This window comes from Cynoglossus semilaevis, chromosome 20, assembly GCF_000523025.1.
Source record: "Cynoglossus semilaevis isolate Cse_v1.0 chromosome 20, Cse_v1.0, whole genome shotgun sequence".
Lineage (NCBI taxonomy): Eukaryota > Metazoa > Chordata > Actinopteri > Pleuronectiformes > Cynoglossidae > Cynoglossus > Cynoglossus semilaevis.
This window is the reverse complement of record NC_024326.1, coordinates 7,511,382-7,537,850: the sequence shown is the minus strand read 5'-3', so window position 1 is coordinate 7,537,850 and position 26,469 is coordinate 7,511,382. Positions and strand designations below refer to the sequence as shown.

At 38.5% G+C, this 26,469-nt stretch overlaps 2 protein-coding genes across 5 annotated transcripts in view; one reads left to right on the top strand and one right to left on the bottom strand.

The window, feature by feature from the left end:
* Nucleotides 1–46: 46 nt before the first annotated feature.
* Nucleotides 47–4,790, top strand: cdk5 (cyclin dependent kinase 5). The gene is made up of 12 exons (XM_008334364.3): nt 47–237; nt 550–638; nt 726–793; nt 1,092–1,152; nt 1,232–1,288; nt 1,427–1,522; nt 1,653–1,727; nt 1,869–1,965; nt 2,131–2,200; nt 2,346–2,406; nt 2,511–2,591; nt 2,778–4,790. Exons 1-12 carry the CDS (start codon nt 201–203, stop codon nt 2,862–2,864), a joined length of 879 nt encoding a protein of 292 aa, XP_008332586.1. The 5' UTR covers nt 47–200; the 3' UTR covers nt 2,865–4,790.
* A 517-nt stretch (nt 4,791–5,307) lies between these two features.
* Nucleotides 5,308–26,469, bottom strand: part of asic1c (acid-sensing (proton-gated) ion channel 1c) — a 78,676-nt gene continuing 57,514 nt past the window's right edge. For 2 of the 4 annotated variants that reach the window (XM_025066344.1, XM_017042564.2), the window contains 10 exons: nt 21,531–21,681; nt 19,803–19,930; nt 14,271–14,421; nt 14,120–14,176; nt 13,154–13,307; nt 12,854–12,945; nt 12,520–12,599; nt 11,654–11,725; nt 9,882–9,934; nt 5,308–8,506 (listed from right to left, as the gene is read on the bottom strand). In XM_025066344.1, coding sequence (XP_024922112.1) covers nt 8,428–8,506; nt 9,882–9,934; nt 11,654–11,725; nt 12,520–12,599; nt 12,854–12,945; nt 13,154–13,307; nt 14,120–14,176; nt 14,271–14,421; nt 19,803–19,930; nt 21,531–21,681 — 1,017 coding nt within the window. In that variant the 3' untranslated portion in view covers nt 5,308–8,427. Of the gene's footprint in view, nt 8,507–9,881; nt 9,935–11,653; nt 11,726–12,519; nt 12,600–12,853; nt 12,946–13,153; nt 13,308–14,119; nt 14,177–14,270; nt 14,422–19,802; nt 19,931–21,530; nt 21,682–24,265; nt 24,908–26,469 lie in introns of those variants that run through there. The other 2 variants (XM_025066342.1, XM_025066343.1) reach the window with 2 other exon arrangements.

Genomic DNA, 26,469 nt, shown 5'->3' with positions numbered 1-26,469 from the left:
TTTGTAGCGTTTAATATTCTCACAGTCTCTGTTTTGGCCACAAGATGTCGTCAAACACAAACCTACTGCTGCTAACCAAGCAGGAGCTGTGGTATAGCTTTGAGCTAACGCTGGTTATCGGTTCATCACTAACCCCTGTCTGAGGCTTACAGTTAGCCGTCAGTTTGAAATCTGGCCTAGGGCTGGCTTTGTGATAAAACATGCAGAAATATGAAAAGCTTGAAAAAATTGGAGAGGGTAAGATTCTGTTATTTTTTTGCAGAGTAAACATTAGCGAGCTAGGTTTGCCATCGCAGCTATCTGGACTTACAAGATAGGCTAACGCTAGGACGATTAAAATCTACTTATTTGCATGTATACCTATTCAGCGCTTTACGTGTATATAACAGTGTTTTCATTATCACGTGTACATGCACATAACTGACAGGCATTGACATATCTGACGTTAGTCGTTTCCAATACTAGCAATTTCTTGTTTACCAAGCTAACGTTAGCACCATTTCATTCATCGATGCACTGACTGGGATTTTTTTTCTCTCTTTCCTGTAGGCACTTATGGAACAGTTTTTAAAGCTAAAAACAGAGAAACCCATGAGATAGTGGCTTTAAAGAGGGTGAGGCTGGACGATGACGACGAGGTATATTCCAAAAACAGAAACGGTATTTACTGTTTCCAGGGAAAAGAGGAGGCTGTTGTTAATGCCAGTGGTTGTCATTTGTTTTAGGGGGTGCCCAGCTCAGCCCTGAGAGAAATCTGCCTCCTGAAAGAACTGAAGCATAAAAACATAGTCAGGTTAGTGATAACTCAGTTAAAAGTACATATTTTAATATCCAATTTCTGCATTTTATTCTAATGTAAAAAAAAATAGATGTTATTAATGCCCATTGTCTTAAAAACGTGTTTTTAAATATAGAGTTGCCATAATTTACATTCAAATAAATACTTTTGTATTTTAACAACTATTGAAGGCTACCATAGATTCAGATTTCCTCAATTGTCATGAAAAAAAATGACGTTATTCAACACTGTTTTCTTCGTCTTTTCCCCATCAGTAGGGGGCACTATAATTAATTTTTTTTTTCGTTTATAGATTACATGATGTTTTGCACAGTGACAAGAAGTTGACCTTGGTTTTTGAATATTGTGATCAGGTGAGACAACATCTCGTTAAACCTATTTTCCTGAAGAATTCATTAAACTCACTGATTTTTTTTCTTTTTCCAATTACAGGATTTGAAAAAGTATTTTGACAGCTGCAATGGGGATTTAGATCCTGAAACAGTGAAGGTTAGAAATGAAAAGCGTACATCCTGGATAGTTGATCAATTTTGATGAACAAATGTCATTATAAACTAACAAAATACACCATAAATTTGAATATTTTGTAATTTCTGGTTGCATTTTGTTCTTTTTCTTAACCTGCAGTCATTCATGTACCAGCTGCTGAAGGGCCTGGCTTTCTGTCACAGTCGAAATGTTCTTCATAGAGATCTGAAGCCACAGAATCTACTCATTAACAGAGTGAGTGTCTCAGGAGAACATGGACTTTGACTTGAAAACGAGTTGAAAGTCGATTAACATTTGGGTGAAATGCTCTACTGGTTCTGTGATGTTGCCAAGACTGAAAAGACCATTGTCTTTCTCTGTACAGAATGGGGAGCTGAAGCTTGCAGACTTTGGCTTGGCTCGAGCCTTTGGTATTCCTGTGAGGTGTTACTCTGCAGAGGTTGGTTTTAAAAAGTCTAAAAAATGGGCAACCTAGCTTTTATTCCCTCAATTAAGATGTTTCAATACATTTCTTAGTCATTTTTCAATATTCAAGGGTAAGATTTTTGTAATTGACGTTGTGTTTTGTGGTGTGTTGTAGGTGGTTACCTTATGGTATCGACCTCCAGATGTGCTGTTCGGTGCTAAACTTTATTCTACCTCAATCGACATGTGGTCAGCTGGATGCATATTTGCAGGTGGGTCTGAAATCCTTGATGCAAATTCTAATCAAGTGATCGATGTGCATGGGAACGGTACCTTTAAAAAAAAAAGGAGAATCCTATTCAAATGCTTTGTGTACTTAATATATTAATCCAAAACTAAACCACAAAGTCTAATAGTTTTGTTTTCTCTGCTTTCAGAGTTGGCTAATGCTGGGAGGCCTTTATTTCCCGGAAATGATGTTGACGACCAGCTGAAAAGAATTTTCAGATATCTTTTTATAACTATCTCACTACAACAAGGGTCCTAGTCACATACCGTTCAGTGTGTAGGACTGTGTGACCACAGATGCACATGAATGATTGTTTTGAACACAGTCTTAAACATAAAAAACGTTTCCTTAACCACCTGGAACATTGTTGGGTACACCTACAGAAGAACAGTGGCAAACGATGACTAAACTCCCTGATTATAAGGTAAGTAATCCATATTTTTTTCACTGGTTCTTAGCTGACATTAGATCATTTTTTACAGTTGAAGTCTCCAACTGAACTTTCTTCACTGTTTTTTCCATCTGAAGCCATATCCCATGTATCCAGCCACCACATCACTGGTGAACGTGGTTCCCAAACTAAGTAGCACAGGACGGGATCTACTCCAGGTAAATTTCCTCTCATACTGCTGGTCTATTTCACAATATCGTCTAAATTCTAAAAACTACCAAGGCACATTTTAAAACATTTGGTTAGTTTTTTACAATTCCTTAGCAACAAATAGTTATTCCTGGATAAAGAAAAAAATATCCTACCCTTGCTCATGATTAATTGTCTCCTCTGCTCAAACCCAGAACCTGTTGAAATGTAACCCGGTCCAGAGGATCTCTGCAGAGGAGGCCTTGCAGCACCCTTACTTTGCCGATTTCTGCCCACCCTAAATGCTCCCAATTGTCGCCTGTTGAAACTCAGCCTGAAGAATCAATCTTCTGTCATTTTCAAACATTTCCCTGCAAGTCATTCTGTTGTGCCTCAATGTGAAGCAGAGTCTCTTGAAACTCTGCAAGCTTTTAGGTTCTTTGAAATGTTAAGATAAATTAATTTAAAACACACACCTCCAGGTTAGTAAGCACTGAAGGTGAGCTGTGTGCTGCGTTACATTTGGTTTTAGAAGAAAAATCTTTTCATTTACTGCAAGAATTTTTTTTTTTAATTGATGTTATCAGTTAACATTCACAGACTGTAAACAGGAAAGTAGACACCATCTGGTTGCAAAAATAAAACCCTACAAGTAACAGGAAACCACCAGGGGGCGACTCAGCTTGAGATCCTTGTCTCAATTAAACTCAAGTAAAAATCTCAGTAATTGTATTTCTGGGAAGTTAATGATGTCAGTTGTTAAATGAAGTCTATGTCAGTAAAGGTAATTACGTTTTGAACATGAGAAGGGCAGCATGATGGCTGTGCCCATGTTTTATATACAGCCTACACTACCTTTAACATTTTAGTACAAGCAGCTACAGTTACTCAAAGAGCCCTGTTATTATAATAGCTTTTGTTATTGGACCTTGCAGAGCTTCACGGCCTGTTTGCTGCCATTGGAAACTGTAGCCTAATTGGCGAGGCCTCCTAAAGGCCAACAGCAGTAGAGACATTCTTTAGACAAAGCAAATTCAAATTGTTGGGAGATTACTGCAACATTCTCCTCACACAGCGTGCATGCAGAAAGAAAATTAATTATATTAGATGCTTTCAAACCTGACATTTGTACTCCTGGCTCTGACAAAGACTGCAAGTTTATGTAAATATAAACAAAAGAGAGCTCCCAGGGACAGCCAAAGTTAAAACGTCACTATTTAAAAAAATAAATAAAATCATGTCAATCGCAGAAGAGATTGCAATTCTACATTGGGGATTTCTTTCGTTTGAATTTTTCCCTTTTTCTCATTTCGACAGTGTAAATGTTTGGAGCTTTTATCTTTTATAATAATTTTTTCCATTTGTTAATTCTTTAGTGTTTTTAATGCTCTTGAGGAAACACAGCTCAAAATGATTGTATTTTCTCTGTTATTAACACAAAGGATTGATGGCAAAATAATCCCCCCATACGTACCACACACACACAGGCACACACCCGGGGAATTCAATCGTTATATTGCAACCTACTTGTTTAATTACATAGACTAAAATGACACCTGAAGACACTTCATAATTCTGTCTCCTGTTTCACACCGCAACATTATGTCACATGTGAATCTAATTTATAACTTTTCTTTATATCTCCTATTTTGTGCACTTTGTTTTTATTTTTATTTGAATTGTTTCATCATCAATATTATTGAGACTGACAGCCAGGATTATACCTGGTTTCTAATAAATGGGCCAATGTTTAAGGTGATGAACAGTGGACCATTTGTAACGAGTGTATTAATTATTATTATTATTTTGGACACATTTTCACATTTATAGGCTTTTTTTAAGCACATTTGTAGCAGTGTCATTACTGGTATTAAAACAGTGGCAGGTAATGTGGTAATAATTTGAATTTTTTTTTTCCAGGTGATGTTTGTACAGAGTTTTGCTGTTCGCAGTGTTATTTTACTTCACATTTTTACAGTGCTTCTAAAAACCTCAACGCTTTATAAACTAGATTTACTTTGCTGGATGCATGTATTTATTGATGATGGAATGTCTGCTCTTTTTTGCTTTTGTTTCATTGTTGCACAACATAATTTGGTGCACATTCAATCAAACGGTCACAGAGTATTCCAGGTCTATAGTACTTTCCAGAAGTTTTAGGATTAAAAATCTTAATGGTTTGTGTTGATTCAATAATAGAAATAATAATAAAAAAGATTATTACATCATCTGCATTTACTTCTTTATTATCTCCCTACAGCAGGATGTTTCAAAGTGCTGTAGATTTACTTTTGTACAGCATAAAATTAGGTTTAAAACGCAGAGTGGCGTTTGCACTTTGCTAGTACCTTTGCTGTCTTAGATGAAAACATACTGTCAGCTGTTCTTTTGTGCATTGCAGCCAATTCGTAAAAGCTCTGTTTTCCGTAAAGTTGACACAAATATCTGTTTGATTTATGATTATTCCTGACCAGAGAATTCTGAAGAAAACAAATGAAACCAATGATTCGCAAAGGTTTTACACCACATGTCAACTAAAAAAATATCCAGCCCTCTGAGTACCACAGTAAACAACAGAATACAGAGATGTCACGCACTTACTCCTAAGAACTATTAAGTACCATATGCTACAGTTTCACCTCCGTCACTATGTTGAACAAGCAGTTTAAAGAAAATCCCCCATAGCACTAGAGGGCGCCCGAGTACAGACAAGAGATATAAATCTCATAGATTGAAAACCACACATCTGATTTTAAATACTAATTTTATTAAATTATTCTCACTGTTACAAAGGCAGAACTCGCTGTCACCGTAATCTGAGCCACGTCCAAACACCGAGGAGCTCACAGACAAAGTCAGACCTTATGTCAGGGGAAACTAAGTTCTAATCATAGCTCCTGTCACTCACACCGTCACTTAGACTACACTTCCACAAGCTCTTTCTTGGAGACTAGGTTACACGTTTGTATTGACCGTTTAATGTACAGTTCAGATTTAAAATCACATTATCTACAGTAAAATGCACACACAGCATGTGGAGGCAGATGAAGCAACTCCAGATTCCCACTGGTGGGAGTGCATGCAAATTTCAGTGGTACCAGTAAGAACCAGTCTTAAAGGCACATCCAAATATTAGTTGTTTTTTTTTTAGTTTCTGTAAAAATGAATGAGGTTCAGTTCAGTTATCCTCATGTGTTACAGTTTCTCATTAAGTGAGTGTTGGTTGAAAAACCAGGCCTGGATTTTCAGGTAAGAACGATGCACAACAGGTTATAGAGAACGCTGCATTGGTTCATCTGGCTCCAGAAGTACAGTTTAGACAATTCAAATAAACCGCATGTTGGAAATCACATAAAAAGACCCAGTGATGATGGGGATACACAGTGGTCATGCAGCAAGAAAATGAATGATGTGCTGTGGTGTATTTATTAAGAGTAAAAAGGAAATAATTAAAATCTCTGTACAGTATAGTAACAGTAACTAACACCTTGTAGTACTTGGTTATAGATATGCAGTAAATTCAGGTCTAAAACAGTTCACCACTGGTTCTCGTACGCACTCCTGTTCTCTGACGTGGGGTAAAGACTGTCGTCAGTTTTTACAATTCTTATGGCATTTAACAAACTGCACTATGACTGGGGTCATTTCTTTTTTGTTCAAGTGTTTTTCCACCACAAACAAGACTCACACAAGGAAATTCCATGTCAATAAAAAAAAATATATAATAGTAACACCTATTTTTGTTGATTACCAAATTCTATGCAAGTGATGTTTGGTTTTATGTGCACATTATGAATAAAACCTAAAAAAACAGGGGTGGCCAAAGACAAACACACTGTTCTATGTCATACAACACTTTTTTTTCCTTCACTCCAGAGTAGTGATCCCAGATATTTGTACTCAGGTAACACTTATATCTGATTTAGTGCACTTATTGCTCATGACAACACCAACTAGTTTCACTTCCTGTTTCCTGAAAGTGTTAACATTTCCTCCAGGACAAAGTCTCTTCAACATGTGTTGTCTGACCCTGGTGTTCCTGATAATGCTGGAGCGGCAGGCGCGCCAGGTTTAACAGTGTGAGCAGTTTAAACTTTTAACACAAGGTAGTCACAGACATGAGACGCCGGCCCAGTCATTGGCTTTCAAGTGATGGCTGATCTCCAAAGGTTTGTGCTTCACGTCAACAGTCATCTAATACACAGACAACAGAGTTATAAACTACAAAGATGCAAACATAGCTCACGGCTTCGGCATTATATTTGAAGGTTTCGCTTTGTTTTGTTTGTTTTTTCATTAAAAAAGAATGGAGTATTTATAGTACATGGATGCGTGTATCAGCGAAGGTGAAGGGATATTCACCCAGAGAAAGTAGACTGACACAAGGATAAGAAGGAGCGCTGTGAGTACATGAGTAAGATGGGTAAATATAGTTTATTATACTTGATCATTGATACATCACAAACTGTATTTGTGACTAATTACATGTTCTGCAGTAATAATGATATTAATAATAATATTAATAATAATATCAATAATAGGATACAATGAGGGAAATTGTACAATGTCTTTCTGCTGAGAATCAACTAAACTGAACGCTGCTGAGGTTTCCATGTTTTGAGGCAATTCACATGTACAGTATATAATAAGTCTCCAGCTTCCAGTCATGTGTTAATATAATAATCACCAGAAAAAAAACGTTATTTGATTATATATATATATATAGACTTTTATACTATTATCTATGGCATTAAGTTACGTTTATTTACAAATTTTCGTCAAGCGTAGGAACGTCACAGACAGACCTAAACTTCACTCGTGTTTTATAGAGAATAGATTACTATCATTGTGCTGATGAACACCGTTAAGACACGATACGGAGGAACCAGAAGTACAAGAGAGGCAGAAGAAATCCCCGCTGTTTTTGGTCTGATGATTCAACGACTGATCTGTAATAATTCCAATAATAATAATCCCATCAAAAATGGGACAAATGAAAAAAGTCAGTCATAAAAAGACTCAACCGACCACTTCCGTCCCTCCACACTGGGTTCTACACGTCATGTAAATAGCCAGTATATTCAACAAAAACCACCTGTTCTTCAGCCTCCGCACCTCAGTGTCCATGAGAAGTACAACTGAACACATTTGCATTTCTACAAAATAATAAAGTTCTTTCTGTGTTTTAAACTGAGAAAGCACAGTTTTAGTATCAACGAGGCAACGGTGGGCCTCAAAAGAGCAAAAGGCAACATTTATCACTAGTCCCACGTTTGGCTCCAGGTGTGAGCAGCTCCTGTCTCCAACATTCAGTTCTCCTCTCCTAACTGCCGACTAATGTACGGTAGCTCAAGTACAGCGTTGGTCGGAGATGAAGGAGATGTAACAGTGGTAGGAAACTGCAAAGCTACAAATACCTATTCACATTTATAACCTGTGACTATTTTTTGATTAATGTACAGGAAATAAAAGTAGCACAACAGCAAGTCGTCTCAACACAGGCCGCAAATCATCTCTGGACACTTTATTCTGTGATGACTGAATATTTTCAAGAGACCGTGGAAGATGGAAACACGCGCACAGATGGAACATGAATAAATTAATGCTGATGTTTCAACATGGCAGTTAAACCTGAGTTCTGTTTTGGAAGTGGTTTTCTTTTTTCCCCCCTCTGATGATAGTATTCTATTTCTATTCAGGCAATGATAAACTCTAATATAATATGTGTGTCTGAGGTCTACAGTCAAACCCCCCCTTTTTCTGGTAAATACATAAATTCACAGTTTGCTGTCAAGTCCCCAAGTGTGCAACCCCACCCACCAACCCTAACTCAGTGTTGTCAACAAGCAAACTCCTCGAAGTTGCCTAGAGTCGGGTGACGAGGTAACATGTTCGGCGTGAATCCGAGACTGTCCGAGTGACTCCGGAGTGTGTCACAGGTGCTCTGCAAAACAGAGGGAGGGAGGGAGGGAAGGAGGAGGGGAGACGAGTTCAAGCAAGGTCAAGGGAAGGGTGACCAAGGGATAATGATGATGATGATGATGATGATGATGTGGTAAAAACGTTGATGAAAATATACACAGGTAAAATAAGGGGAAACCAATGAGCAAAGGATTGTGGGACAAGGTAGAACAAAATACAAGAAGAAGAGAAAAGGCATTTGTTGTTAGATGTGATGCATTAAGACAATGAAGAATAATGACATATAGATGATTAGGGAGGCAGTAATGATGATGATGATGATGATGATGATTATAAATTTGGAAAGTAAAAGATCAGCAACATCACATTGGAGGAAAGAGTAAATTGAACAGAAAAGAGAGGAGACAAGAGAGAAAAACAACATATTTAAGTGACATTCTCATAAGGATTGAAACCAAAAAAATGTACCATGTACTATGTTTTCAGTCTGTTTTCAGTTACAGTAGAAGACAAAATAACTAGAGAATCCTGAATAATTATTTGAATTAGTCTAATCTTTTTTGTTTGTTTGTTTTGTTTTGTTTTTTTCCCTGTTGGACTTTGAAAAGCTTAACTCCTGAACTCAATTCTTGTTTCATATTTCAGAGACAGGAATTGTATTTGTGCTCATATTTTGTTAGTGCTTCAACTCAATAAGTGGTGCTCAGACTTGTGTCTCTGTGTATAAATAAAAGAAATCAGGTTCAGAAAAACCGTGGTTCAAATTCCTCTTTTTTTAAAGACATAATTCAGTCCTCTACTGTAGACAATTTCTTAAACATTGACAACAACACAGGCTAAAAAAGGCTGTTCCACCAAACAGAGAAACATTAATGTTTGGTGCCATCTCACTGCATGCAGACCTGTAATAACATCACATAGTGAGGCATCCAGTGATGTTATCTGGCACCGAGGACTGACACACACTGGTTTAATTGGACCTCTGTGCAGCAGGGAAACAAACAGCTCTCATGTAACCCAGGTTCTTAGACAATAATTTAATGAGTTATTGTCTAAAAATCTCATTACATAAGTCGTTTGTTTTCACAGGAAGGAGATGAAAGGAGCAGGTTTTTTGCCAAGTTTCATTTTTCGCACTTGGAGAATCCAACCAACCTGTGTCTCGTGTCAAAGCGATGAGAGCAGACACAAACCTAACGACTCCGTCTGGATACACAGACAGATGATAAAATGCTCTCTGCCGCCGGGTAATCAGCCCTTTTTGTTGGCTGTCTACTTAAAGCCAAGCAAATCGTTTGGTGCCACTGAGAAAATGATGTGTGAGATGGTCTTGTTAGGATGTATGAGAGAGAGGGACAGCATGGGAGGGAGGATCTATTATCAATGGGGTGTGCTACCTGGGGGCATGATTAGGCGTGACACCAGGGCTGGTTGGGTTCTCTGGAAAGTCCTGGAATAGACATGATGAAAAGAAAGATGGGTGAAGGTGACTGAAATGAAAATAAACACAGTGCAAATGCCATTAGTGTATGTCGCGGGGGAAACAGAGCTAGAGAGTGGTTTCCCTGCCGTCACGTCAGCCAAAGAGAAGAGAGGGGATTTTTTTTTCTTCTGAGAAAGCAGGGAAAGCACGGGGAAACGATGACAGTCAGACGTGTTGACGATCATCGGAGAGAATGAAAGTCAAACTGAGGAACGAACTCCAAAGCAACTACAAGCATTACTTGTTTGTCAAGTTGTGTGAGTGGAGGTGTGATGAAAAACAAGTTCACTGAACATGAGGAGAGATGGTTGACAGTAAACAGATGGGTGTGTGTCATGGATGGAGCAGAATATACAGTAAAACCTCACGTCAGAAGGGAATAGAGTTATATATATATATAAATATAAATATAAATATATGCACGTACACAGCCAGGATATATTTATGTAAACTAATCTGAGTCAACATTACTCCACCTTGTCTACAAATCAACCAGACATGCACAATCACAATCTACACACCACAGACCAACACAAACCCATGATCTGTGTCTTAAAGAACACAATAAGACCACACCCATCTCTGCATGCATTTTGAAGACGACCACAGAAGAGCAGATGAAACCATAAAATGTTTAGTGATGTTGTGAATTGTCGGTGGAGAAGCTTCATTCTCTTCCTAACAGACCTGACTGAGAACTAAAGAATCAGAGTCCATTACTAAAATCGTTGTGACCCCGAACTGGGTCGGTATCCGTATTTATTTTCTTCTTAATTACTAGACATTTCTGGTCTTGCAACTCAGACATTGAAAAACACTTAATAATTGACATTTAATAATTCTATTTGCTGTTATACATTAAATACTCAAAATATATTTTTTCAATCTGTCTTTACTGGACAGATTAGAGGCTGCAGGAAAATTGTTTGTGAATTTACGGTGTCAAACCACCGGGCTCAAACACAACATCTTACAGTAATTCAGGGCAGGACAATAACACCTTAAATCACTGGACTTAATTGAAGTTAAAAATATTTATTGCCTTGAAGGCAGCTTTGTAATTGAACCGTTAAAACACATTCTTTTCTTTTTTTAGCTGCTCTGACAGGATTCTATTCTGAGTTTGCTCTGATCACAGATAGTAACATTTAAAAATATGGCTCAGTTCTCATGGAATTGATGTAGGCACTGAGAAATGATTATGTCATGTGAGGAGCCTATAAGTCATAAATACAGTGAGCTGAACTGAGGCATAAAAACATGAGAAAAGCCGTGAAAGGCGAGAGAGAGCTGGACAACAAATCAACTCTGTTGGTGACACAAACTTCTCTATTGTAGTCTTTTACAGGTAAAGCCCATATAAGCACGGCTCCTCTGCAATAATTCTCCATCCAAGTACCAGCTCAGTAATACACCCCTGATTATGCATTCATACTGTGCAATAAAGAGAATGTGTGTAAACGTAATGACTTTTCTCCGGGACACAGAGGAGTTCCTGCCAGACTGATTACATTAGTGTGACTTCGACTTTCTTTGCTTTGTTTTTCTCTTCTTTTTGTCCCTTTTGTCCCTTTTTCATTAAAATCATTTAAAGTGTGAGCAGACATTTGTTGTTTCTTTGGTTCCTGAGCTCATCATGTCATTTAATTTCATCCAGTCAGAACCATTCTCTGAGACGGTAATTACCAGGTTGTCGCTCTGGCAACGTTGAGGCCGCTTTTTGCGTACGAAGTAACCCAAAACCTTATCTTTAAACACCTGAGTGAAAAAGACACAAAAAAACCCAAAGAGATGAAATACATTCAAAGCAAACTTAGGGTTGTATGACAAACCTGAAGTACTGGATACATCAAATTACTGAAGGAAACTAGTAGTGGGCCTATTAAACAATACAGTATATATATAAATGTTACTGAAGAATTAGGGCTTTTTGTACTTAATCTAATGTCTTTTACAAAATAAATTGTAAAAATAAAAGATAAATTAACAGAGAAGATGGTGAATAAGATCCATCAAAAGCAGAGTTCACGTATTTGAGCCATTTCCTGCCATGGCCTATCATCACCGTTCTCACTCCATATTGGGTCTATTTAAAACATTTAGAGTCTTCCACCTTGTATTTTCTGAACAGCAGAGCCCTTTGACTCTCCTTCTGTGGCTTCACCTTTGCCAACAGATGTCCATTTCCTGTTTACAGTCTGTGGTTTAAATCATTAAAATTAATTTAACGCTGCAGCTGGCAGCAGGTCAGCGTAACGTTGTGTGCAGAGATGAATTAAGTTATAATAAAGTAAAAGGCAAACAAAAAAGAAGTTTTAAAAGGATTTTTTTTTTAAGTAAGTACATTGTTTGTACATACTCCTACTCACGTAGTTCCATAATTTGCATATGGAACTACGTGAGTAGGAGTATTTTGAAAAGCATTCTACCAGAGTACTAATGTTTTCATGCATCTTTCACAACACAAGTCAAATCTTGGCCATTAACTAATTAACTTCCTAATTATTATCTGTTATCCATTCATTAATATCTTTCTAAAGTTCAGGTTTTACCTCGTATAGGTAGTCAAATATTTCCAGGATTGTTAAAACACTTGCTCCGATAAACAGTCCCATCTGACCTCCGATGTCACCTGGAGAGTGACAAACAGGAAATGAATGAATGAACAGGTGCAGTAACTGAAGGACAGTGGGTGAAACTGTCCATTTGAATTCACTGTCAGTTCAACTATTAAAATTATCAGTAGTTTCTACTCAGGCCTAGTGTCTTATAAGAGTTGGTTTGGCTCTGAACATATGATAAGTCTGTTCAAATTATAAAACAAAGTCACATTTTTACCAAACTCAGGAGAAACATATACATCTGGGATGAACAGAGAGAGCTCACCGAGAAGCCCCGCAATTTCATAGGCCTTCTTCTGTTCAATCTTCTCATAGTTCAGAGCTTCAAAGAAGATGTCCAACACCAGTATATTTTCTCTGGACAGACGAGACAGGAGTGCAACAACATTTCTTTTTTGTCAACCATACCACCATGAAAAACTATCATTTATATTTCCTGTATAAACTCTAATCTCCCATTATTGTTACATTGAAGGTGAACGATGGAGACTCTGGTGCTGCTACACAACAAGATATCCAAATATAGAAAAACCTGAAAAACTGACAACTACCAAGTGATACTTACCCAATATACTGCTCAGTTTTGTTGAATTTCTTAGCCAGATATTTAGCAGATGCCTTACTGGGGATCTTAACCATGGACAGCTCCTTGCCATAGCGGGTCATGTTGCAGGGGGTCTGACAGACACAGTAATCGTTGTCTTTCTCTACCAAAAAGTCTGTGGATGATCAAAGTCATTCAAACACACAGTGATAACCGTGAGGAGTGGAACAGACATGCAGACGCTCTGGGTTTTTATTTATTCTTGCATAAACAGAAAAGCTACATTCGCTGCCATCGTTCACTTTCCATGAAAGCAAATAATGACTGAAGCTAAAATAGTAGGGAGAGGAAAGAGCTGTGGATTTGTTCAATATCAATGAGGCATATGTCACATCGCACATTTCCCAGAATCAGAATAAGAAGTATTTTATTGATCCCTGGTGGTATTTGTTGAAAGCAGAGGTTCCAAACCTCTGCACTGCAGACAGAAACACATTATTTGCCTTGAATTAATAATCAGTGCAAAACAAAAGTTAAATACTGAAAAAAAGGATACTGATGCAACACACTGCATGTCACAATGAAGGTGTTTAAAATCATAAAGGTTTACGGAGAAGATGAGCATTTGGTTTCCAAAATAAAAGAAAGCTGCAGTCCTGTACTTAAAGCTCTGGTTTATTACAGCAGTAAATACTAACGTGCCAAACTTGTACTACAAAATATGCAGTTTACTTTATTTGGTTTCCATAGGGGACATATCATTTTCTTGGGCCATGAGAAAATTGTCACAATTAAAACTGCTCCGTGGGTATCATTTTCTTGGGCCATGAGAAAATTACAATTAAAACTGCTCCGTGGTCAAGTATCCCTTCAATCCATTACTTCATTCAGTATACCAGTTGCCTCAGTACTGTCTGTGTATGAAAGAAATTGCAAGTGAAAGCTGTAGACGCATTATCTAAAGTAGTGTAGCATGTGTGGACTCACCTAAAGCCGGATCAGCACAGTCCTTGTACTGTTCAGGTGTGCAAACCGTGGAGGTCCCTGTTTGAATGATGTAAAACATGAAACAATGACACGCCCATGTGGAGATTACCAACAACTACACCTCAAAAAATCACAAAGTCACAGTTCTCACCCGGCATGTGGACCATCCTGCAGTTACAATTTTCCAGCAGGTAGCGAGTTTCACAGTCAATACGGCAGGCGGTGATGCTGTACGTGGAGAAGTACTCAGAGTCTATAGGCGTAGACTTGCAATCTCCCCATGGTGGAGGGAGGTACTGCAGCTGAAATAACCAACAGAAGACAGTCAGGAAAAAAGAGAGAAAAAAAGAAAAAGAAAAGCAACTTAAAAGCACAAAAATATGAAACCAGAGCATGAACAAAAGTGGCAATACACGACAATATCAAATCATAACAGATAACCAAAAAAAACGAAACAGAAAAACATACAGATATTAAAATGAAAATGTGCAGTGGGACAGTATTTGCATAAAATGTCCAGGGACATTGTTGCTCATGTGTGGCAGCAGGCAGACATCATGCAAAATGTTACTGATGCAGGTCTAGTCCCTGGTAAGAAGCAGACTACCATGGGATTAGAGATTAATCTGAGAGAGAGAGAACTCAAATCTGTAAAATATGTTGTTTCAGACAGGACACCACAAATAATGAACATATTTTACAACCCTGAAGTGAAACTAGGAACAATGAAAAAAAGAAAATACAGTTCTCTAATTAACAACATCTCACTCTGGAGAAATGAGCAGCTGGTCGGTCTAATGAGAACAGGTTGGTTAAAATGGACTTCATTTGAAGACAATGGAGTGACTTTATGGTGGATTAACTACTGAAACACTGATGTACATCAATATTAAGATTGGAGCAGATTGGAAATGTACTACGCAGAACCGTCGCTGTGTTGTAGTTGTTGAACTCACTGACAGGGTGAAGACCTGTTCGCCGCGTTTACGAGAAGCCGGGGAGAAATCCAAACCAACTCACTAATGAGGACGGTTTAATGACGTGAGGTGTTAGGCCCACATCTAGTCTAAGACTCCTGGTGCTGAACTGGTGTTTGAGGAGACGTTTGCACAAGGCTCTGAAATCTGTTTAGTGCTGCAGTGCATAACATGTGAAGAGATCAGTGTTTTCTCTTTATGAAGAAAAACATTACACAGACCTCTGTACTGTATCATAATCATCATAACATGTCAGAGATCACTGAGGGAGCAGTCGTTTGTGGAGAGTGGAAAACAAAGCTTTAACCAAATGAATCGTCACATTTACAGGTTGTTTTATTAGTTTAGTGGCTCATCCTCAATGAGGTCAGGGGTTCAATCCTCTCTGCATTCCATTACAAACACCAGCCAAAACAATCTAATCAGTGAAGAATCTGACTTTACGCCTATTGGCAACATTACCAGATCACAAATAAACAACTTTTGTGTTGCTTTAAAATTATTACATTTATATATATATCTTCCTGTGGACAGTGCGGGAATGTAGCCAGAAGACATGGCGTCTAATCCTTAAATAATACAAACTAACAGCTGGACTATTGACTCAAACTGCTGGTGTCGTAGACTCTTATGCATAAGTGTAAGCTACGCACTGCAGCTTCAGATAACTCCTAACACATAACCACACGAAGGATTTCAATGATTGCCGACTACACGTTTTCGTGATTGTCCAGTTATTTATTAACGATGCCATGCTTGCTCTAGGCATCTGGGCAAATAACACTAATTGCGCAGAGAGCTGGCCGAGGATCGAAGCCGGAGGCGTCTCCCTGACAATCTTTGCAGAGAAATTATACCGTTATTGTCACATTAGAGCTCACTGTAATTACCAATCGTCTCCACCTGCTCCAACCAGGCCAAGTCCAACGGCTGAATGGTCACTTAGTCAATGTGAAGCGACGGAGACAGAGTGCAATTCACTGAGGAGGTCGGACCTAGATTGGCAAACACGATTATGCCTTCAGTGAACTCTACAGCTAGTGCAGGGAACTGGTCTTACAATTGAGACAAAACACAAGTGCTGATAAAACTAAACACCAAAGTGATGCCTTGACTATGTATATCAATAATTTAATTTTAATATGAAAATTACAAATAACACTGAGTGACAGAAAAGCCAAGCAAAACTGAACAGACCGAACAGGGAATGGATTTAAGCTGTGATGGAACAACATAAGCTGCTCTTTATTGTAGACCAAACATAAGAAATGGACACATTCATCTCTGTCCAAACTGTAAGTGAAACCACAGTTGTGGTATCTATTAACTGAAGTGAACAGCAAATCAAGGCTGTTTCTGTTTGAAATAACCATGTCCTGAATAATAGAACATCAATTTAACACTGTCCAAATAAGAATCTCATTTAGAGGAAAAAAGACTTAAACAGACAAAAGACAAAAACATAATGATAGGCAATTCAATATGTGACTGCTAATGGGAGCAATGTTTACACAATTAACATCCAAGGTCTAGGGAAATGTAAACTAACATTATAAACTACATTCACTGATTAAACTTCCACTTATAAAGTCGTACTTCCCTGACCGACCTCTAGTCTACTTCTGAGGTTTGACACTGCAACAACTGGATATTGGATATGGCCCAGATATGTCCATTTCCTAAGTCTATGTTGACATCTGTTGAACACACAAGACACTGACAACAAGGTGGAACTGCAGATGTACAGTAGGTGCTTCAGCCACACAGTCGAGGCCAGGCAGGTGATTCAGTCCTCAAGCGGAGGATGGCACCTGATGATGGATGTTTAATGAATGTTATTGGCTGGATATTTGACTGGTTGTTTCGAAAACACTTATTTGTCTATAGTTGGTCATGCAGCAGACCCAGACAGTCATACACTACCCTCTGCTCTTGGGTGGAAATGAACGTTTGAAAGCCGGGCGCAACCCCGAAGCCCAGCTGATGGAGGAAAGGAGGCTCCCACTGAGAGTGAAGCTGTACCTTTATGCCGGCCTCAAAGGACGTCTCATCTAAGGCAATGGGTAAAGGGAGCACATCCTACAGCATTATCAAAGGTCAAAGAGCAAGAACACGGCAATCCATCCTGCTGAGAGACAACTCTGCGGAGGTGTTACTACTAAAACAGCCACGTTTTGTAGGGATGACTGATACCTACACTAGTATTGGTTTTGGGCTGATGCCTGATGGGAAAATTGCCTATCCAGTGACCTGGTAAAGCAGCTGTGCACCGGTGGAGCAGTGATGTGTGTATACCTACTACAGTTCAGTGTCTCATCGCTGTCATAGGTCATTTTTTTAAGGTCAACATGGTCAGCAGCTGGGAGGGACATGTATTACAACATCAGAATGAATATGCTAATGTCTCTTCTGAGTTTAACTGCTGTGTGGACAGATGAGGTGAGCTGTATGACCTACACCATATAAAACTGCCTTCCACTTCATTAAACACATATGGAAACCGACCCTTAAGTATCAGCGATGGTACACAAATGAAAATACCCACTTTCTCTTATCCCTAATTGTTAGCTTTGGGATGGACATTTGTGTCATGATTACCAATTCATGTAGCTCTAATGCAGAGATGAGGATCAGCGGGTCAGGCTGAATGACTGAATGGTGACACATTTGTTGATCGTTCAGTACATATACAGGCAAGAATACACAGATACACAGTCCATATTATCCAAGTTATATTAAAAATAAAACTCGTTGTTTTGTGGTGTCCTGGTGTCTCTTGATAAGAGACTGTAATTCTGCTTCTACCGTCCCATGTTAGTCTGCTCCAGAGAGGGGTGGAGTTTCCATCTGATCTTTTTTTTCCCCTCCAGACCCACAGAGATCATTAACCATGAGGATAATTATTTAGGAGTAATTTAGAAGTGGGCACGACTAATCGTTAAAGGTAATGAATTGGATTTAGTGCTAAAGAAACCATGAGCTAATAAATATGTGGTATAAATTTTAATAAGCCTGAAGCACATGAATCCTCCTAATCTCAGAGGTAATCATTATAAAAACCCATAATTTCTGTGGCACGGCTGCTTGTCTTACAATGAAGGATTTTTTTTTTAATAATAATAATTTTTTGGTTGAAGGGAGACAATGGTCCTGATCTGACACTGATTCTGTTTAAAAATAGACACAATGTAAATGTTGTCCTGGCAACATCACGTAAGTGCTGTACACTTGGATTAGATCTGGATAGGAAATCCATGGGCGCTCACTCTCTCTCACACACACACACACACACACACACACACGCTGTCTAACCCATTTTGGCTCAGGTATGGTTATTAGTCATTGTTCAAGCAGGAGGGAAGTGACAGCTGAGGAATCACAGTTGAATTTCCTTTTGGAAAAAAAAAGCTGATAAAAGCTATTTCTGAATTTGAAAACGCTCACTACTGAGTTTCCTGAGTCAATATCACACTGTGCAACATCTGTAGCTGTGAAATGAAAGAACTTCAAATACTAATTCCAGAAAAGCTGCACCAAGATACAAATGCAATAAAAACTAAAATTATATATATATATATGAAAAATGTAGCAGCTGAAGTCAATAATTCAGCAGAAATAATAAAATAAATGCAAAACTGCAACAATTATATCATCAGAGATTATTAACAACATGTTAATTGGACCCAACGGCAAACAGCCTTTTCTGGACCAAGTTGCTAAGTTGCATTTACATCCTTTAATTTATATGTATTCACAAGACTAAATTAACAAGTTTTTTTATGGCTTTTGTTTAATAAGTAATAATTAAAGTGCATTATCTAAAGGCAGATTTAATTCATTATTATTATTATTGCTGAATCTCCTGCGACTTCTAATGGGAAAATGCAGTAGAAGATAAATGACTGAATGGATGAATTTATTATGGAGGTTTGTAAAAAGACATATTATCAGCTTCTTCTATTCTATTTAAACTCCTCCTCATTAAATCAAACCAACTCTGTAGCCCTCACTTTTTTAAGATCTTTTTAAGATCGTAAATTATAACTAAAAATCCTTTAATATCACATTTTGAAAGTTTATTCCTGAAGCTTTTTGGTGATTTTTTATTTTCTTAAATGTGCAGATTACTTGGTTTGTAAGGTTATATTTACTGTTTTAAACAATAACGTCAGTCTGTGTGATATCCAGAGCTCATCCTCTCAGCTTTCCATTGCCTCCTCTTTGAACATACCACAAGAGAGAAATTTCAAACAGATCAAAAAGCTGCTTTGAAATGATCATATTTTCCCTTTTTTTTCCACTCACAAGGCAGTGACGGCTGAATATAAGAACAAGCACCGCTGCGTCCTCTGCCTGCTGTACCCTCTCTGGTGATTAAGTTGAGCTAAGTTTGGTTGTAGGGTGGAAATTTAGCCACTCGTTGCCCTGGACTTTTAACGACTCTTTAGTGCCGTAAATCATCTGTTTGAATTATTCTACCCATGATTCAGTGGGTGTTTATTTGTTTCACAGTTTAACCGCAGATTTTCCCACTCATGATTAATCGCAGATCAGATTTTGCTCTGTGACTCAGGTGTAATGAGCCCCTGTGGCAGAGGATTCTGGGAGAAACAAAACAACAACAAAAAACATGATGCAGAGCAAGAAAAAAAAAAAAGAAAAGAAAACAGCGGGCATTTTGGGGAAGAAGGCCGAACATTAGGTACCAGTTGCTGCTGACATGACACAAAAGTTTGAAAACCCGGGGCCACACCAAATCCCAGTTGGTCAATGAAAGGCGGCTCATTCTGGCTGTGGATCTGAACCTTGATGCCTGCTTCGTAGGACGTCTCATCTGTACAATGTAATGAAAGGTGTGTGGTTACCCGTGGAAACTCACTGTCCGCCACTTTTCCCTTTTCCCCAGCAGCAGTGATGCAGCCGCTTTTGGGCAGAAACTTCACTAAACAATGCTAAAAATCTAATGCAGAGAGGGGGGAAAAACTCATGTATTAGTTTAGGCACAACAATATTTAACAGATTTCCAAAATTTACTGCATGCAAATTCTACTGGTGAATTTATGATACTAACATTTTGTTTTCCCACCATAAAAATGCAAATATGACAGTGACAAATTATTTTAGGACCTGTTGTCACATTTCGGGCCGAGAGGAACTCATCAAGATAATGGCTTTTTAAAGATGGTAGTAAATCACCTCTTTGTAGTTCAGCAGAAAAAAAATGACACGAAAAATATTCTGCGGTTATTTCACTGAATGAACAGAAAAACGAATGAACTGAAAAACCCGAGGTTTTGTCCGGTGACAGTTAATTATTGTTAATTAGTTTTTAAATAATGTTTTTACTGTTTAAAATTGACATATCTTATATAATGAAGCACTTGGGAATATAAACTGCAATAAAGTAGAAATACTGTAAATACATTTGCTTAAAGGACTTACTTTACTCCACATAAAGATTCATTTTAATGACATTTTTAATGCTGACATTCTGTGGCTTGTACACATTAATCCTTTACACACAGAACTACTGATGCACATTCAAAACTAATGAATCGTTTTCTTTTTAATTAAACTCTTTCACATCAGATTTTTTTCTCTCCTTTTTGTATATTTATTTTCTTCCGCATTGATTGTGTCAAATGTGCAAGGTCTATGGAGCGACACAGGGTTTCATTTCACTGTAATTATATGTGGCTAACTGGTCATGTGACAAATTAACTCTTGTGTTTGTGGTGGAGTCTGATCATTTCAGCCTGATCTTTAATATAAAACTCGTGAATGAATTCATGAACGGATCATTGGACATTTTTTGGAGCTGATTCTCAATTAGATTTTTCTTTATTTTTCTTACATGTGCAGCTCGACACCAAATGCAGCAGAGCTGACGTCTGAGTCTTTCAAATTTGGACTGACGGGATCTGATTAGAACACTTTTTGGTGTGGAACACTTTTCTTCAGAAGTATGCCACATGATTATTTCAAACCAACGTCGATGCTCCTCCTGCTCCTCCTGCTCCTCCTGCTGCTGCTGCTGCTGCTGCTGCAGGGGAATCGTCAAATATTTTTTCCCTCAAATTTTGATGTCATCACAACCTACTTTTAGGCAGTTTAAAAATTAATTAATTCAAAAAATTAATCAAGTTTCTGGAGATGTAGGTTAGATTTGACGAAGAGCCACATTCATAAGCTAAAAGTTGATTCATATAATAATTAATTTATAGTCTTAAATTAAATTCACAAAGATATTCAGCTTTTGACCCAGAGACAATGTTGTGACTTATTAATACACAAAAGCCCCTGTTTTATTAACACATGATAATAATCAGTACAGACTTGGTATTGAATTCAACTCAACTCTGAAAATGTTTTTCCTTTATGGATACTAATGTAACTGTTTATGTAAATGTTACCGTGACAACCGTGACACTGACCTGTCTCTCCCCAAACAGGAAGATATCCTCCTGCGTGAATATCCACCATGATCCCAAAGCCGTTCCCCGTTCCGCCTTTCAAAGTAGTCAACAGAGGGTTTCCGTCTAATCCGGAGTTGAAGGTGTAGCACTTTCCGTAACGGGTGTAAATCTGTTTACAAGACAGAAAAACATGCTGGTTATTTCAGCTCATACATTTTAAAAACAGAACACTTTGGTAAACAGAACAACACTAACCCGTGTCTATCTGTGAGACAAGAGCAGAAAATCATTGCAGTGGTTTTGTGATTACCTTAAAAACCAGGCGGAGGTTTAAACATCTGATTCTAATATTGAAGGAATCATTAGTGCCACAGCAGTAGTTGCAGTTCTTGGCATTTACTCAGTTCAGCTCCAAATTTCCCCTGTGTTTTGTTCTTTGATTATGTTAAATGTGGAATTGGAATGGAGTTAAATTGCAATTTTTAATTATATATTTGTCTCATCTTGGCTTACCAGCGTCGTCAGGGACCAAATATGTTCCAGTGAATCTCAGCTCGTAGCTGATGTTAAGTCAATAACGTGGGTTCGCTGGTATGAAAAACCTAATAATCTAATCATCCTAACTATCTTGGCTTGTTTTAATTCAGTTTCTTTTCCAACTTCTAAAATCACCACACTTGAGATATCTCAGGTGAAGAAATTAAAAACTACATATAGTTGTAATGATAAAGTTGGAGGAAAAAACGTTGGATTTATGTTTGTGTCATCATTTAGTTAGTTACTAGTTTAGTAGTTGATAGTAGACAGTCACTGATTAATCACCTAATCATTGCAGCTTTTGTTTGTTTCAGCTTTCGTACATCCTCCACTTTCAACAAATAAAAACGCAGTGATAGTCACAACAGAAACCTGCTCTTATATCTGGGTATCACTGAGATGAACTGCACCTCTACTTTTATCCCTAATTGATGATTTCTTTTTTGCCATTTACTTGAATGTCATAGCACAGAGTGGGCCAAACCTCTGAATCTACTCTGGTAAGAAACAGAACTGACAAAACCTCAGCCGGCATGCCAACAGCAGAGATGATCTCCAGAGATCCGACTCAGTGTTCCGTGTCCAGACACAGACATGCAGCCCAGATAGAGATAACGGAGCAGCGGTTCTTTCCCCCAGCTGCTTTATAATGAGCTCTGCAAAGACACTGGAGCATCCCTCCAGAAACACCTCACACTTCATGCTGGGATTAAATACGATTTTCTTTAAGACGAAATCTGGCTGCTTTAAACATGAGCATAAACAACAAACTGGATGTGCAAATAAAAAAATATTATATAATGTTGTCATTGCTAATATTCAAGGTAGGATTTCCAGGATCTCTGCAAAGAGTACATAAAAAAAATCATAGAAAAAGGTTATCTTCTCCGTCATTTCTCAATGGGCCACTAGAGATGTATGCCTACATGTACATCAGCAGGAGTACTTGTACCGTCATCTGGTAATCACATCATTAGTCAAACGATTGTACCAGTCATAATGGTTGCAGTTTTTATGCTTGCAATATCCATTCCACTACTGGTGCACAGTTGCACTGGGTTTTTAAATAACATCTTTATAATAAAGTTTTGAGTGATTCACACACCAAACCAAACCAGCACAGTGGTCCTACTGCTACTGCGTCAGTTAGCATTCTAGGTTGACATCTACATCACCAAATACATTTTATATATTATATAATAGGAATCACATTTATAGGATTCATTTTCAAAATTCATCTACAGTTGAACATATTTGTTAATACTGATGACATCGATCAATGGTCTGAGAAGCTAAAAGTATTAAATTATACCACTGCAGGTCATTACAAATACAATTTATAAATATCCCTGCAGGTTAAGGACAGGGGGCGCTATACCATCTTTATTTACCCACTGTGAATACACATTATTCATGTTCTACATTTAAGAAGCATCCAGTAATAGTCCATGTATGGACTGAAGCTGTCAAAGTGAACTCACTTTAGGACTGGCAATGTCCTGTGTTTAAATGCATTAACATGCTATTGTTGAATCTGCTTCAGAGGAGTTTGAACTCAGATGTTAAGTGCTTGGACGATTCTCACCCCAGACATTTGACCTTGTAAATACCTTTTTGATGGAGTTAAAGCTGCTGTTTTGTGTGGGAACGTGTCCATTAGGAAAATCTCCAACCCCTGAGTAATAACAGCATTTGGCAAATGTCATCCACCCTCTTAATGCAGCATTCACTCTCACTCTGTCTGGAGTTTTTTAACAGAAAAATCAGCTGTACAGTAACTGAGCCTGACATCTGATCTCCAGATGTTCACAAACTGACATTTTAATTTTTAATGTTGCATGATGCATGAATTTTTAATGCTCTCTCTGTTGCTGAGGTTTCAGTACAACCAGGGCTGACACTGAGGCTGAATGAGAAACTCAAAAACCTGTAAAATGGACACCAAAGTCATTGAAAACATTGATTTTCCCTCCACAACCTGAAGGAAAAGCTGTGTTAATTTCCCAGAGTGACTTCCTGAAGTGGACAAGTTTAAATAATTCAGGAGGTGTCACGTCTGAAAATGCACGGGTTTGTCTGTGGGTTTGAAATAACCACACCTGAAGACTTCTGCTGAGAGCAGATCTTAAAACTGCTGTAAAATTTGAACAGACATTCTGAGTAACATTCATGTAGAGACCTGTCATAAAATAACGTGTTTTGTCTCATGTACATACAGTGCTGAAGTTTTTGTAGGTACAGGTTTCACCCCGGAACCTGCACTCCAGCAGCATGTCCTTCAGCTGGTGGCCCAGACGCCCCATCATCTCCGTCGTGTTGATGCGGTACCCCGGTGGTGGGGAGTAGTTTTTAAAGTCCAGCAGACTGAGGAGACCCTGTTTCTGGTTTTCCTTCAGAATGGACAGACTCCGCTCCATCACCGTGTGATTAGGATACAGGAGGTCCATCCAGTAGCCACTGTGATACAGGTCGTCCTTGGTCAGAGTGGACACACGAAACACGTTCTTGTTGCAGAACGTAACAGCTGGGAAGGACATGTTGTGAGCCCACACCATGTAAATCTTTGTGACAGCCGGGTAAGACATCAGGTAGAGGATTCGGTTCCAGGACCAGGTGGCCAAGAGACCCACACACACAACGAAGGCCATGCTCCAGATGAGACGCTGTGGTTTGGACTTGTCTGGTGAGAAGACAAACTTCAAACCGTGAATCTTGGTTCTCATTATGAACGCCACCGTGATCTCCTTCCATGATGTTTTGAGCGAGCTGGAGTCAGTGTTTTGGAGAGTTCTTTCCTGGGCGCCATGTTGTTTGTGGGGCCCCAGGGTGACTGATTCGGATGTGGAAGCTTTGACCATAATTGCTCTTGGCAAGACAGGCGCTTCTCCAACAGACGCAGTCTCTCAGCAGCCCACCCTGTACTCCCCTAATTTATACTCAGTGGCTTTCTCCACAACCATTTTCAGGAAGAAAAAAAAATTGCAGGTAGCAGCAAAGTCCTACAGCACAGCTGTCCCACTGTTCAAGCTTGAAGAGGTACAAAGAAAAGGAGGACGCTCGGAGGGTGAAATAAAATTGATTTACATAATGATTCCTTTATGAGAAAAACAGCTCAATCACTCCATTAACAAAAACAATCAGGCGTAACCATCACCAGTCCTTCATCAGGAGATAAATGCACATGGAAATTGCAGATGCGAGCGCCGCCTTCACTCCCACAGGCAATCACTTTGAAAATCCGGTGTGGCTTACCACTGTTTTCTTGCCCCTGTTGCTCAGATCTTTCACTCCATCTCCCTCACCAGTGGCAGACAGTACTTGCAGATTTCTACTGGTTTCTCTCTCTTTGTGCAGTGGCTGCCCAGAATCCAACTCCTCCCTTTTTTTCCCTCAAAGATTGAAGAGATGCTTTTTAGTGTGTAGACTTGCAGCCTGCAGAAACGAATATAGAGCTTGATGCCCTCCCTACACTCTCCACAGTCGGATGGAGAATGAGGTGGAGCCAGTGGATGAAATTGTTTTCCTCTAGTGATGAAGCAGACCTCCAATGGTGTGAGGCAGGGCGAGGTGGCAGCTGAAGTCAAAATAATGGTGATGTTTGTTTCACCGTGCAAATAAACAAACAAAAGAAGGTACTGATGTATGTAATAGTAAATCTGCAGCTAAGTCAGGGATCAATATATATTTACATATCGATAACTCGATAGAGACAGCTGGGTGGAGGGAATGAAAATAAGCAACAAAAACATTTTGGAAAATGGTGGAAAACAAAATCCCAGCACATTTTCTGACATTCTGCTGCATGCAGATGTGGCTGATATCACAATTATGGAAATCTGTTACTTTTTCTAGTTTAGTGTCATACCACAGTATCAATATTTTCTTATTACATTCTCTGGAACTTCAACAATGGCAGCGCAGTTTCACTGCCGTGAGTGAAACCCATCCATGAAACGCTGAATCTGACTGGACACACAGGAGCAGTGGGCTGCACTTTTATTGCTCAACACCAGCAGGACTGGGATTCAATCCAGCAAACCTTATATATATATATTATAAAAGATTTTTGTTCATACAAAAGTCAGACTTGAAGTACTGCCTTAAAGGGTAGTACTGACATTTGCAGTATCATAAAGTCTTAACTCCTATTTTTCAATCTTCAACATCACAGTCTGGAAAATTAGACATAAAAGTAAAAAGGAAGTCGACTGTTAATCACTGGTTTCAGAATAAAGGTCTAGTATGGCTAATAAAATTCCATGTTGCTGCGTCATGAATTTTATGTTAACACTAACCTCCCGTTTTAATACAGTTTTTCACTTATTATACGCAAAGATAGCATAGAAAACACACAATATATCTAAAGCTTATACAGCAAGAACTTGAATATTTGTACTGGAATTTTCAGGACTTTTAATCT